Source organism: Micrasema longulum, unplaced genomic scaffold (genome assembly GCF_059751315.1).
Source record: "Micrasema longulum isolate JH-2025_06_02 unplaced genomic scaffold, ASM5975131v1 h1tg000133l, whole genome shotgun sequence".
In the NCBI taxonomy this organism is placed as follows: domain Eukaryota; kingdom Metazoa; phylum Arthropoda; class Insecta; order Trichoptera; family Brachycentridae; genus Micrasema; species Micrasema longulum.
Genome location: NW_028277339.1, coordinates 2,111,471 through 2,126,086, shown reverse-complemented (window position 1 = coordinate 2,126,086; position 14,616 = coordinate 2,111,471). Strand labels below are relative to the sequence as shown.

The 14,616-nt window shown below is 32.0% G+C and overlaps 1 protein-coding gene across 1 annotated transcript in view; it reads left to right on the top strand.

The window, feature by feature from the left end:
- LOC148284312 (atrial natriuretic peptide-converting enzyme) overlaps positions 1 to 14,616 on the top strand; it is a 90,250-nt gene that overhangs the window by 25,972 nt on the left and 49,662 nt on the right. Inside the window, exon 3 of the mRNA XM_088242328.1 lies at positions 3,854 to 4,043. Within this exon, the coding sequence (XP_088098454.1) occupies positions 3,854 to 4,043 (190 nt within the window). The remainder of the gene's footprint in view (positions 1 to 3,853; positions 4,044 to 14,616) is intronic.

Here is a 14,616-nt window from a genome sequence, read left to right as displayed (position 1 = left end):
CCCGTCTAGGTAGGATGCGTTTTTTTTAAAAAAAATGCGTTTATGTGCCGGTAATTTGTACTGTAATTTGTATTGTAAAACTGGTTCAGTATTGGGGTGCTGAAAACGGAACTACGAAACGTCGATTTTATCGATTTAAATTAGGCATAATTAGTCCGAGGTACAGTCGTCTTTTACGCACAGCATCGGGGAGCCGTTTGCGAGAGAGTGTCAGAAAAACAATGTTATAATACATGTTCATCAACATTCTCTGCCACCTTTTATCTTTGAGATTTTTCTGTAAAAAGCTTTATTCAAATATAATTTCATAAATAAGAACACAAATATTTTGGCGTATTTTAGAAAACTGTTTATGGGTATTGCAAGTGCCGTATATTATGAACGTCGTGACTTGTGAGCATCAGAGAAAACTTCAAGGAATTGAAATAACTGCTTAGAACTCCTCTGACAATTACTATTATGAAATACGCCGACAAAAGTCTCATCACTTTTCCCATTTTGTTCGTGATTTAAACATTAGTATGGGAACGGCGAACATTATTAATCTGAACGGTTCATCCACCTAAATGCACAAGAAATTCAATAACACATGATAATATTATTAATAACGTCATATTTTAGAAGATGTTAAATGCATGCATATTCGTATAATCGGAAATCGCCTTAGTAAGGCCAAGATCTTATTCACCGTTACACTCTAATAAATTTGCTTTAAATGTTCTCAATTTGACGACAGAACTCATTATCATAGCGATGTAGATTTTCTTGACAAGGCAAGTACCCCAGAAATTATATTCTTTGCACATGTTATGTATTTCACATAAGATGATGCTAAATAAATTATTTGGTTTGGGATTCCGTGGAACGTTTTTCGAATGGTTTCGTGCCTACCTGTCAGATAGATTATTGTATGTTAAGATTAAAAATTATTTTTCTAATTGTTTCTGTGCAACCAGCGGTCTTCCGCAAGGCAGTCATCTGGGTCCTATATTATTTTTGATTTTCGTAAACGACATAACATCATGTTTCCGAGATGCTAAATTTCTGCTGTTTGCTGATGATATTAAAATATATAAAGATGTAACAAACATAGGTCATTGCAAAAATCTGCAATCTAACTCAAAATGTTTGAATGTATTGTGTGAAAATAACAATTTATTCCTTAACGTTGACAAATGCAAAGTTTTGACTTTTTGCCGAAATAAGAACCCAATTGCTTTCAACTACTCTATAAATTCTATAAATTTAGAGCGAGTGACCGAAATGACTGATCTTGGTATTTATTATATTTGATGAAAAATTAAACTTCATTAATCATATACAGAGCATAACTAATAAAAGCATGAAAACTCTCGGATTTCTGTTGCGAACGATTAGAGACTTTGACTCAGTCTATGTAATGAAAATTATAAATAAATGTAAAACATGTAAAAGCCTGCAAGGCGTTTAAATAAATAAATAAAAAATAAAATAAATAAATTAAATTGACAATTTAATTGGAATATGGTCCTGATTCCAGTTTTGCGGACTCACGGATCAGAGGTCCGAGATTCCTATTTTCTAGAAGACCCCTATACTAAACTAAACTAGACTACACCGACGCTTAATGTTACAATAGATAAATTAAAGCTTGTTTCCATGCTGTACATAATTGTACATCACATTGATATATGAATTTAGGCAATTAACAGCGTTGCTTTGTTGATTCAATTTAATGACAAATTATTTGTTTTCAATATTGTTGATTCCCCTTCGAGCTGCTGCGCATATCCTAATAAATCTTCTGAACACATTCTGTGGTCTTGTCTCTTTCCTCTTTTCTATTATTACCGAATGGAGCTTCTCGCTACTATTCGTGGCCCTGTTATAGGTCCACTTACCGAAGAAAAGTCGGTAAGTGGTTATATCCAAATATTTAATAGCATTTAATCTATTAGACGTTTTAGGTAACTTTATGGTCATTTTTATGGTATGTATCAAATTAGATACACCATTCAATTAAAGGTTAAATTACTTGATTTGTCCGAGAGTCGAATTCAACTAACGCATGCCATCATTCTTTGTAGCTAGTGGTATAACCAACCAGACGTCAAGAGCTTAAATTTAATTATAGCTAAGTTTTAATTAATGGTTTTTGCAATCATTATTTTTTGTTTATTTTGCATAACTCCGCTATTTATCAACTGATTCATATGTTATGAACGCAACGATAAAAAAATAATTTGTAGGTGATTTGTGTTTGTAAACACTGCGCTAGAATATATTTTCTTAATTTCAGATTTCAACGTAGCCATTGAAATCTGTGATGCTAATGGATTGAATCAATCGTAAAATCTAGGCTAATGGATATTTTACGCTTCACTTTTAAAATGATTGATAATGCACTAAGTACTTTCTCAACAATTGATGTGCGTTGTTAGAACACAAGCTTTTACTGCAGGTATTAAGTATTTGTTTACTCAGGCAAATATACCTGAAATTATTTATTCAGACATGAATTTTATAGATACAAGAACAAACGCAAAGCGTTGACATGCTGAAAGTCACAATTTTAGTGATGATTTTTTTACAACATTGACTGAAAAATCCACACATGTTAACTTACTCGTTTCTAGGCATTGATTTCAATGTTTCTAGGACAATGTATTTGCAAAATAAAAATAATCATTCGAAATATCAGATAGGATAATGGCAGGTTTTACGCCTTGTAAATGTCTAGACTTCCGCATTCCCTCCTTATATATGCAAAAAATTTCATAAAACTGTAACTAATGACATGCCTGAAACCGTATTTTATATTTAAATTACGTCATTCAAAGCAATGTCAATTTTCGTTGGTGAAAAATCGCCGTTTTTGAAAAACGAATTGAATTTGAAAAGGAAAGAGATAATGTATAAATTAAATAATGTATATATTTATATTTTTCTATTATTATTTTGTTTATTCGTTTGATTGTTTTGTATATGGTTTAATACGTTAATAAGTATTTTTGATTTATATATAGAAGAGTCTCAACTTAACACGGAATTTTCCAACAAGTCGGGACATAAAAAAAATATATTTGTGCTCTATGATAAAATTGTGTATTTTGTGCATTTAATAAAAAAATAAATAATAAAAAATGTAGAAGTAAGTTATTAAAAATACTGTTTTAAAGTAAATATGATTTCTAAAATATATTGTTTCATATTACAAAAACACACATTTAAAAAATCTTTGGGAGTACTGGATGTTTTCTTACTGTCCTTAACTAATTTGGTATGGAGTATGGAATAAAAAATAAATAACATAATTCGAAAATATCAGAACAAATGACATACAAAATTTTAAAATGAGACAAGGACAGTCGAGATTAATACTAGGGACTGAAATTATACAATAAACTACCTGTTTAGTCTAAAAATAGGACGCAGACAACCTTTACAAAAAATGTTTAAAATATTATCATTAACAACAGACTGTAAATTTAAAGAAGATAAAATATTTTGCTGAACGAATGTAATTCGCAAGGATTTAAAAAATAAATAAAATTCAAATACAATTTAAAAAAAAAATGTTATTAAAGAAATTAGGAGTTAATGCTATTTACTATGTAATAGAGGACGAGAAATTTGATTTCCACATAATAATAACTCAATTTCATCATATTTGGAGTCACCATAGTTTACTTCTCGCCTACAGAAATGTTTGAGGAGGGAGGCAATATCACACTTTTGTTTTGCATATTTTATATATTTATCAACTTACTTCTTCCTTATCCTTATACTATTATTGTAAAATCTATTATTGTTTGCAAATTAATTAAATACGCATTATTATGTCCAGTTATTTACCTTATGTTGTTCTCTCCAGATGTCCAGCCTGGCGTACGGTGGCGCGGTAGGCCGACGGGGGCGCGGGGGTCCGGGCTCCACCGTGTCCTGTGACAGCGACATTCGCTTCACCCGGCGCCACCTGAGCCAGGGCTGCCGCTGCGGCTGCGCCCTCCTGGCCTCCTTCTTCGTCTTTCTCCTCGTTGCGGCGGCCTGCGTATACGTTGGCTGTAAGTAAACAATATTGTTATTAACATAAATTGCGCTCTTACTTTTACGCAAATATTTTAACTTTAAGGGCTATAATTGTGCTAGAAAAGTCCCATTTAATGGTAAAGACAATATCATCTCCCTCTCTCTTGAGACACAATCCTAAGGATCAGACTACAACAAGCCTAACTAGCTCACTCTACTTATTCTTGTTGCCAGGCAGTCCCTCTCTATGATTACCGAATGGAGCGTCTCCTTCAAAGAGCTTTTCTCGTTCGGCAACGAGCAATTTTTCCGTGTACGTGGGCACGGCCAAGGAGACTTATGTCCTCAGATGCGGTGTGCGGTATGTGGTGTGCAAGCTGTTGTCAGGCAGTTTTTTCATCTCCTTGTAGTTGCTTCAGCGATCTTTTGGTCCATATAGGCGTCTCTTGGGCGATCTCTATAGTTTCTGCCACTCAGTCATTACCTCTGCGATGGCAATAAGGAGTCCCGGGTACTAAATGATATGGTTTATCCAGTTTGCTTTTTGTTAGGCAATCCTTTTAAGGATTTGCCTCGTTTCACCGGCCCTACTTAATACCTAGCTCTGACCAATAGACCCCTAGTGTGCGTCTGTAGCACTACACTTCAAAAGCAGATAGACGTCCGCACTCACTCTGGCCAATGATCCAAGTTTCGCATTCGTACAACAGCACACTCCAGATTAAGGTCTCGATTAGATTTTTTGTTTAAGGTTAGACACTACGATATAATTGATATTTTGCAGACTCGTTAAGCATCTTCAAGAGGAGGATTTTGCAATTATTGTTGGGTTAAATATTTTTTGTTTGATATTCTTTCCTTTTGCTAATTTTATTCTCACATTTTAATTTTTTTTTCTCTATATAAATGTGTTAAATTACTTTTTTGCATATTTTTAAAAATTCCTTATGAGTTTTAAAACTCGGATGCGAACATATGCTGGATCACTGATCGAGTTATGTATATTTTGTTATTTAAAAAAAAAAATCGTGCCCATGTTCTAATGTTCATAGACAAATTCTGGATTTCACCTTCTAGGGAGATTGTCAAGATTGCCAGAAATTTCAAAATAGATGGAAACCTTATTGAGAAGGAATAATGAAATATCAGGCATTTAGGTTTCAGCTATTTGAAAAAATCAACAGATTGACAGAAAAATTGAAGGGACATGGGTGTTATTATATAGACAAAGTAGTAAATGTTACACAGTGCGTAAAAAAATCACTCAAACCAGCCATTGACAGGTCTGTCCTCCGTATGAAGGGTGCAGTATCTCAGTTAGATATGTTTCTGTGAAAAACGCGCTAAAAGAAAAATAACGTTGATTTTTGTTGTAGTTTCAATACTTAGCATGTCAACACTTTACGCAATATGTCAAAAGAAAAGCAAAAAACTGAGAGATTAATTTAGTTTTAATTTTAAGATTATTATTTTTAATGAAAAGAGACATTGAACTGAAATAAAACTAAACTAAAGATAAATATTGAAAAAACATGGTTAAAAATTTTGCTTCCTGGATTTAATTTAGAATAAAGATATTTTCTTTGTGATTTAGAATCTGTACTTAGTAAAATGTCGTCAAAATGCTAGATACTGCACTCTTCGTAAGGACGGCAGAGATCCCATAAATCCCTAGATCATCAGATTTCCTTCTTCAAAACGTCCCTTATTTTAAAATTTATAAGCTTATTCTTAGACCAGTTGGTTAGAACTACAATATTTATAGTAACCCAATTTTTTTTAGACCGGTACTGGATATTCTCCAGACATGGGACATGTAGGAACGTTTACATTTTTAATTATTAATTTTTACATCTTTTGATACGTTATGACACTAAACGAATCGACAAAAATGTAGTTCAAATTAATCAGCCGACATTGAACTGGCAAGACGATAAACCTGTATTTGAAGTTAATGTTTGCCTAGCCTCAAATCCAACCGTAACGGTACATTCTTGTTTTTTCATTACATCTGTACACATTGTACGTAATCACTAATCACGTGTGAGCTGAGTGTAATAAGAGCATAATAGAAAAACCACGTCGTTTTTGTCGTGGTTAGGTCATGAAAACTAGGAAATTATCGATTATATCAGGTCGGCACGCGGAACAAAAGTAAAATATTAACGAATACTGTGAACAAGGTTCGAAGGATATAATTGTATCAATTATGTATGTATCACGAAATAACGAGTATGTCATGATATTTATTGCTGATAGACCAATGAAATTTATATTAAGTAGACGTCTTTGTTTTTACGAGGCATTCCCGCATTTTAGAAAAAAATAAATAGAAGTCTGAGAAAATAAAATTTACTTTGAAACGGTAACAATATTTTTTTTCTTCGGACCAACACTTTCCAAGATACACGATTGAACATAGAATAGATTTGATCGAAATTGCAGAAATGCGGTATTTTACTCGCTTTTTACTAATTATCCGATAGCTGACCAACTTAAAGAAATCATCGTCGTCATCATTCCATGTCCGCTCACTAGTTTGAAGCGTATGGTGTCCACGAAGATCCTCCAGGTATCTTTATCAGCTGCCAGCTCCTGTGTATTCTTCCAAGTCAGATTCGCGTTCCGAAGTTCTGACATGAACGTCCGACAAACAGTCAGCAGTGGAGGTCCGGGACGTCGAGAATTCAATGCCTTGTAAAGTAGAAAAGCGTGGTAAAGGCTTTCAGAAGGCATCCGCAGAACATGGCCAAGCCAACCATATCGCCCTTGCTTGATGATAGTTGTCACCGGAGTTTGCTGCGTCCGTTTTTTAGCACTTTATTCCTTACAAAGTAAACCACCGCACACCCAAGATTCTTCAGAGATACCTATTTTCGAAACTCAGAATTTTGCTGTTTCTGACCTAAGTGAGGTTCCACGATTTGCATCCGTAGAGGAGAATAGGTGTTATGCAGGCGTTATATTGGCAAATTCCTATATTTAACTTGACTGGAATTCCCTAAGCACCATAAAGTCGCGTTTGTTGCGTGTGGCGGACTGGTATTTGTATAATTTCGGAGCAGGGGAATAATATGCAAAAACAGCAGCCCTAGAGAGATACGTTTTATAATTTGGTTTTGTTTAGTCCATAAACATAAAAATAGACTGGGTAAAGGCCGGGAAACTGGTATTCCTCTCTAAATATTTTCCCGAAGACAGACATACTGATTTAAGCAGGATTTGAGAGGCATTGGTCACGGATGCTAATGAAGATTCCTCGCAGTCTTATGATATTCCAATAATTAATACGATAATAGATTGATTTTTGTTTTATCCATTTGACAAAAAAACATCACATTTATAAATATACATATCAGATTTATAAATATAAATATCATAATATTATCAAACACTCATTCTCTATTTCAAATTAATTTATAAACCTTACCGATCATTCAACTAATTAAAGAAAATTATTTTTAATTCATACTCTGTTGTTGGTGATTTTATTTTGAGCATCTTTTGAAAAGGTTGTCTGAGTCTTTTGTTTAGTTTGGTCTGGTAGTTTATTGAATAATTTCAGTCCCTGGTTTATTACTCTCGATTGTCCTTGTCCCGTTTTAAAATGTCGGGTGTGACATTGTTATAAATTTTAGTTCTTTGTCCACAATAACATCAGTGGCTAATTTACTAAGAAATTTTAAAGATTCTAGTTGAAAATTTTCAGTTACATTTAATTCGTCGTGATTGTAGAACAACGACGGAAGTGCAAAAAAATGCAAAATTGACTTTTTTAAATATTTAATCTTAAAACGGTTATAAAAAGGCTTTATATTCTAGGTTTGTAAATTGTAAAATATATAACTTACCTAACTGACCTAAGTATCTAAAGTGTCGAAAAAAAATTAAACATTTTTCGTGTAAAGTTAATGAAAATCACGTGCGTCGTTATTCTACGATCATGGAGAATTTTTAAGTTTATTTTTAAAGAGTTATTTAGTTAATGTCGTAATGTAAGTTAGTGTTAGGTAGATCATTTGTCATATACTAACTTCAATATTTTATTTTGATGTCTTTGTAGTCTGTTTTTGTCATTTTAGTTTCCTGTTTTCCATTGCTGTTGCATATAACATATATTTTAGATTTTACACGGACGTTAGATTTTTTTCTGTTTCTGAACAAAAAAAACTCAACAATCTTATTATTTTGCTAATTAAATTATTAATATGTGTTTTATGCTCACTGGAATTGATTAAGGTCTGAAATTGTTAAGTAAACACATATGTTTCAATGTCGCACATGTGAAACTAGGAATGAAAAAAATATAAGATTACAAATGAGGAGAAAAACAGAGTCTTAAAACTCATTGCATAAGGGATTGAAGTTGTACAATGAGTTATCTGAAGAAATAAAAAAAATAGAAAGCAATGAAATATTTTAAACTAATTTAAAAATAATGTTTTTGAGAATTTTTTATAAAAATATGTAAGGTTGTAAAAAGTTTATATTAGTTCTTAAGTTGTTATGAACTAACTTAATAAAGCATAAATAAATACACGTATTCACGGAGCAAAAATGATCGAAAGAAATCGTATACATTATATACATTTTTGTTAGACTCATAATATTCGTTACACTCATGTTTTTACTGCCGTCGGCGTCGCTGTCGTAGAAATAACTTATAACCTACTCAAAGTATATTGTCACATATTTTAGCAAAAAAACGTGGCGTGACGTTTGAACAAAAAAAACTCAAATTTCAACAAAACTGGCATAAGTATTAAGTGTGCCAACAATAACTCACTTCCTCCTTTTCCTTATTCGCAAATTCACAAAAAATCTTCGCACTAACTGTTAAGATCATTAAAATGGCAAGTGCAATGATATTTACTTATTTATTTAATGTCGCAACGGTGTTTACATTTTTACTAGTGACCGACCGAAACAGGATTTACAGTCGAAACCGAAACTTATTGAAATAAGTTAAAAGTCCTGGTTTGAGTGGCCATTTTACACACTGTGTAACATTCACCTGGATGTTTAAACAGGGGCAGAATGGTAAATGTTACACAGTTTGTAAATTTGCCACTTAAACCAGCCAATGACAGGTCAAAAGCCCCGTAAATGCCTAGACTTCCATATTCCCTTCTCAAAAATGTTTTTGCTCTCTGTTGCAACAAATTGAAATCTAAATAACTCATCCAGCCTGTCTGCAAACATTTGAACGCATGACCAACGTATTTTTGGAGTATTCAAAAGATTGTTAATTTAAAAGTCACTTCAAAATGCCCAAAATTAGGCATAAGTTGATTCAAATGAGTGTTAACCCTTCAATGCTCATTATTTCTAATTTTTAGTAATAACATATTTTTATGTATGTTTTTTTATGCAAATACGGGGAAAAATAATGAAAAAAAAAAAAATAAAATTCGGTTTTAATTTTTTACTTTAGATTATGTGAACAATATGCTACATCGTTCATTAAAATGTTCAACAATACAAGAATGTAAAGAAAACAAGAAATAACTTTTCTTATGAACATCTTTTTATATCATAATGAAAGTTGTAGAAACAATTATTATAACTTCAAATCTAAAAAAAAAACGAAGAAATCAACCTTTGAACTTTAACTAAATTTCACTTTTGACAGAATACGTGCAACTGATTTTTTGTTTCAAATTTTATCGAAAAATTTTACCCTGATTGCGGCAAAATAAATTATAATGGCTAGTAGGTATGCACACAATATAATCAACTAGTCGCCGAGTGATAAACATATTTGAAATCACTTTTATACACCGATTTTCGTTATGTAAAAGCTCTTCTACATTGGGCATTGTAAAGTTAAATAAAATACACAATGAAATAAAAAGCATAAATTTAATGAGTATACTTGTTTATTTTTAGAGCTTTTTGGTTCGTTGTTATGTTACGCATACAGTTTATATGTTATATGTAACTGTTCTTCGATGTACGCAATAGGAACTTTAACTTATACTATTAAGAAGTTACAAAAGTATAAAGAAAAAAATCTTAAAACTACTAACTATTGCGTACTTACGTGCTAAAAACGCGATATGCCGCGATTTCCGCGAGTTCGCTTATAATACCAGCAATGGACAAATGTTTTTGACTAGATGAGTCTTACGTAAAAATCTCGAAAAGGGAAATGGAGTGAAGAGATGTCCGCTTTGTGATGTAGTAATAGGCGCGTTCGTCTACAATGATTCCTGGCAGAGAAGATGCGAAATATCGGTTTTGAACTGCAATATTTCATCGAACTAGGACTGACACCTGAACTGCCAATGAAGTGTTCTATGCACCACAGTACAAATAGGGAAATGATATTAACGATTTATTTTAAAGATGCCTCTGTGCAATATTTCATTGTTCTTCAGTTGATACCCGAAGTGTAAGACTGATTACCTTAGATTCAATGCGCTGGATGATACATACACTGCAATTGGAGTGCCAATACAATGCCTTATGCACCACTGGGTGCGGATAGGATAACTATTATCGATATAGCTTAAGACTCAAAATCTCGTCCAGAGTCCTGATTCAATTTCTTTTTTTTATGATACTACCAATAATACACAATAAATTTAACATTAGCGAAATAATTTAACCAATCACAGATATCCACAAGTTTACCAATTACGACCTCGGTGGTGGAATGACAAAGATACTTCACCCATGCACGGAGGGTTCCGGGTTCGATTCCCGGTGAGAACACAAAAACTAGGTGTTCCGTGCTGTAATTCACTAGTGTAATTAGGCCTCCTGGGATGTTGTGGTGCAAAGAAATACAAAATATACTAGAAATATAAATACGTATATTTCACACATAGAGATCTGCATTCTTCGTTCACCCGTACACGAGAAAAAAATATTTTTACTAAAAGCTTTTAATACGTGACCCCCTTAGTAAAAGAGCCTTTAACCTCAATCTGCGCATGCGAGTTATTGTGCAATGCCATATCTTTTAAGTATGTACTTCTTTACGGTGTGGCGTCGAAAGCTGGACTCTCACCCAAGCTACCACAAGAAGCGTTTATAATGTGGTGTTATAGAAGAATGATTAAACATCTTGGTTATACAGAGTTCGCAATGAAGAAGTATTAAAAAACATAAACAAGGAAAGACAGCTAAAGTATTTGTGATATTTTATGCGAGGAGAGATGTAAGAAATAGTCCAGTGTAGGAAGAGAACGTATCTCCTGGTTTAAAAACTTAAGATAGTGGTCCCATTGTAGCACCAAATCCTTATTGAAGGGCCAAATGCGGACAAAACAAAAATTGCCATGATGATAGCCAATCTCCTTCATGGAGTGACACCATTAGAAGAAGAAGAAGTTAACGACTCACGCAATGCGCTCGTAAATTGTACAATATTATTAACAATAAATAATGTATTTTCTATTTCTACATTAGTTGGTTCTAACATATATCTTACAGAAATATTTTATTTGATAACTCGTAAATTTATAATACGTAAGGCGTATTTGGGACGTACTGCCTACTGAGTTCCAACAAAGAATAATAGGTATTTATATCTCATAAGCGTAATATTTTCCGATACAATTATATTATAAATTGCTCAGAGTCTTGGCTGTCAAAATGGCCAGTTTGGTCACGATTTTTATTGGTCAGAGTATTTTTTATTGCTTGTTCAGGAAGTAATAGTTCACTTTTCAGCCATAGTACAATTATTTGTTCTTTGTCATAGCGTTTTGCAATATTGTGTAGCGAACAGACCAAAATAACGATAAATGTATCTGAAAACCGTTTAAAAAATATGTTTTTGAAATCGAGCATAGATTTTAACTTTTTTATTTAAACTTTTTGTTGTGCAACTGGAAATGTAATTGTTAAACACCGAGTCATCTTCAAACTTTACTCCCTGCGCAATGTAAAATAAAAAGTTAGGTATTTTTCTTTCGTCTTATAAATAGGTTTCTGTGATTAAAAGTAACCACCTGAAAACGATTTACATTTGAATAAATCGCCAAGTAGAACAGATTGCAAAAAGTGCTCGCTTGAACATGATTTTTGTCACTTCCAGTCCAAAACTCGAAGATACAGGGTCAATTATGTATCTTCGTAATCGCTCGGGAGAATTTATTAATGAAATATACTGTCACGGTGAAGGCATGTTTTCCATATCTTACGATTGTGATCACCCCCCAGGAAACGTACTTATTTCTCAACTTTCTATTACGGTTTATAATCGATATGATATAAACGACGATCAACTGTCATAAAACATACAAGTCATTATTATTATATGAGGGTGGCGTTATTTTTCATGTCTGTAATTTATAATGTTACTCGTAAATACTTCAATACGGATATCAATTGGAACAAAACTTATATTAATTAATTGTAATATCCCGGCCATAAATCTTATAGTAAATGATCATTATGAAACCGGGCGACAATTCAGTATTAGTACCAACATACGGCGTTTATGGTCAAAAAAATAGAACTTACCTACGTGTAATACCTACAAGAAAATCGTAAAATAAAAATAACTGCTTGACATGTAAAATTGCAAGGAAATACTTTTAGACTAGATACATAAATGTCTGTTTTAAAGCTACACGTATACATAATATAATTATGTAATAATAGTAAGAGTATGACTTTATTATAATAAAAATTAAGAAATCACAAAAATTCAATATTTTAAACAATGTACCGTTTTTTGCGGACGATAGGACACATCGGACCGTAAGACGCACCCCAATTTTTTGTTGAATTTTCAAAGTAAAAATGTGCGTCCTATGGTCCGAAAAATACGGTGTGTAAATAATAATATTAACAAATAAAAAAATCAAGCAACTAACAATCTAGATTCAAATCAGAAAAACTAAAATTAGATTTAAAAGAGACCTATACTTAAAAAATAAAAAAAATAAACGAAAAATAAAAATTGAGAGGTAGGAAGAAGAGTAAATTTTTTTATTCTTTTTTATGTATTTTTTATTTTTATGTAAATTTTTCTGTTTTTTTACAATATACATAAGAGGTAAATCAGAGTATTTAAAAAATAAAGGATACATAGCAATGAAATACATATTAATAGTAAAAAAAAAATCCCACAAAGGCATGGCCTATTCGTGGGTACAAGAAAATGTTAATGAATTTTCACTCCTATAATAAATATACAGTTATAATATTTTTGTGTAACCTAAGAAAGAGAAAATAAAATATTCTGTAAAAGATTATATGGTATTTTTTTAATAATAATTAAAAAAGGAAATAAAAAATATTTAAAAAAACAAAAAAATATTTCTTATTATCAAAGGGCAACAAAATATAATATAGAAAAAAAGGGTTCATAAATTTATTTTTTATTGAAGACAGCGTTAAATTTTAAGGATCCATTCCAGCTGCTTCCTCTGATTCTTAGGAGCCTCACTTTTAATTCAATGAGGAAGTCAATTGGTTTTTTTATTTGTTGATAATTAATTAATAAAATAATCTATTTATTGAGATTATTATTTATAATGTTTTCAGACTATCAAACTTTGCCAAAAAGCCATCGAGTTTAAAACGCAGGTCTAGGTTGTTGGTTCCACTTCAGAACATTGTGTGTATTCTCATTTTTTAAATGTTAAATATTCCGAGGAAGGAAAAAATAATAAAATCGTCATACATATTTATTGCAAAAATGTGAATTTCGATCCAATTTCAATGTTTTATTGACAAATTTATTACTGAAGTTCAGAAAATAAATTGTGAAAATGCATATTTTTTTACTAAGGTGTGTGAACATTTTCTGCGCTGTACTGAGCTACATTTGAACAATATCAATTGTTCACTTTAGATTTCTTCGTATTGAGTGAAAGACTTTCGAATTTCATAATTATATAGGAAACAGTATCATATTGCTAATCATACAAACTGTCTCATAGAAATCGTATTAAAATTTCTAATTAAGCTTTCCTTTAGATAGCATAGTCCAGGGGTGGGCAAACATGAGGTCAACAACATCGGGTTGTAGTCCTGTGGCTAGTGTAAAGGTCCGTGGTTCGAATCCCACTCTACCCCAACTTGATTCCCATTTTCTAATAGTGAGTTATTAACAACTCGTTGAAAATGGCCTTCCAAATAAAATATTTAGGTAAATCGTAAGAATGCAAATATTTATTTTTTATTTAAAAAATAATAATTAAAGAAAGAGATACATAAAGAGATACGTTCTGGGTTTTCATGAATATAAACAGCCACACCATGTTCTCACACGCGTGAGCATTGATAAGAATGAAGAAGAAAATTCGGTAATAATAACGAACAACTGAATTAACAAAACTTACTCGTTAATCGCATGAAAGTTGAACGACTTCTTCGGGTATTTTCTGCTTTGAGCGATTTTAGCTGTTTTCTTTTTTAAATCCAGGTACGCAAAAATATACGCTGGCAAGTATTTTTACTTTTTTTACGTCGCTCGAAAATATTTATGGATAAAAATATTTACAATGTTTATGTCGATACCTATAAAGAATGTTCATATTTATGGTACAAAGTACAAACAAAAAATAAGATAGTAAAATAACATCATATTTACTTTGTGTAAAATCACTAATTAATAACAAAAAAAGTTGTACGCAAATTATGGGT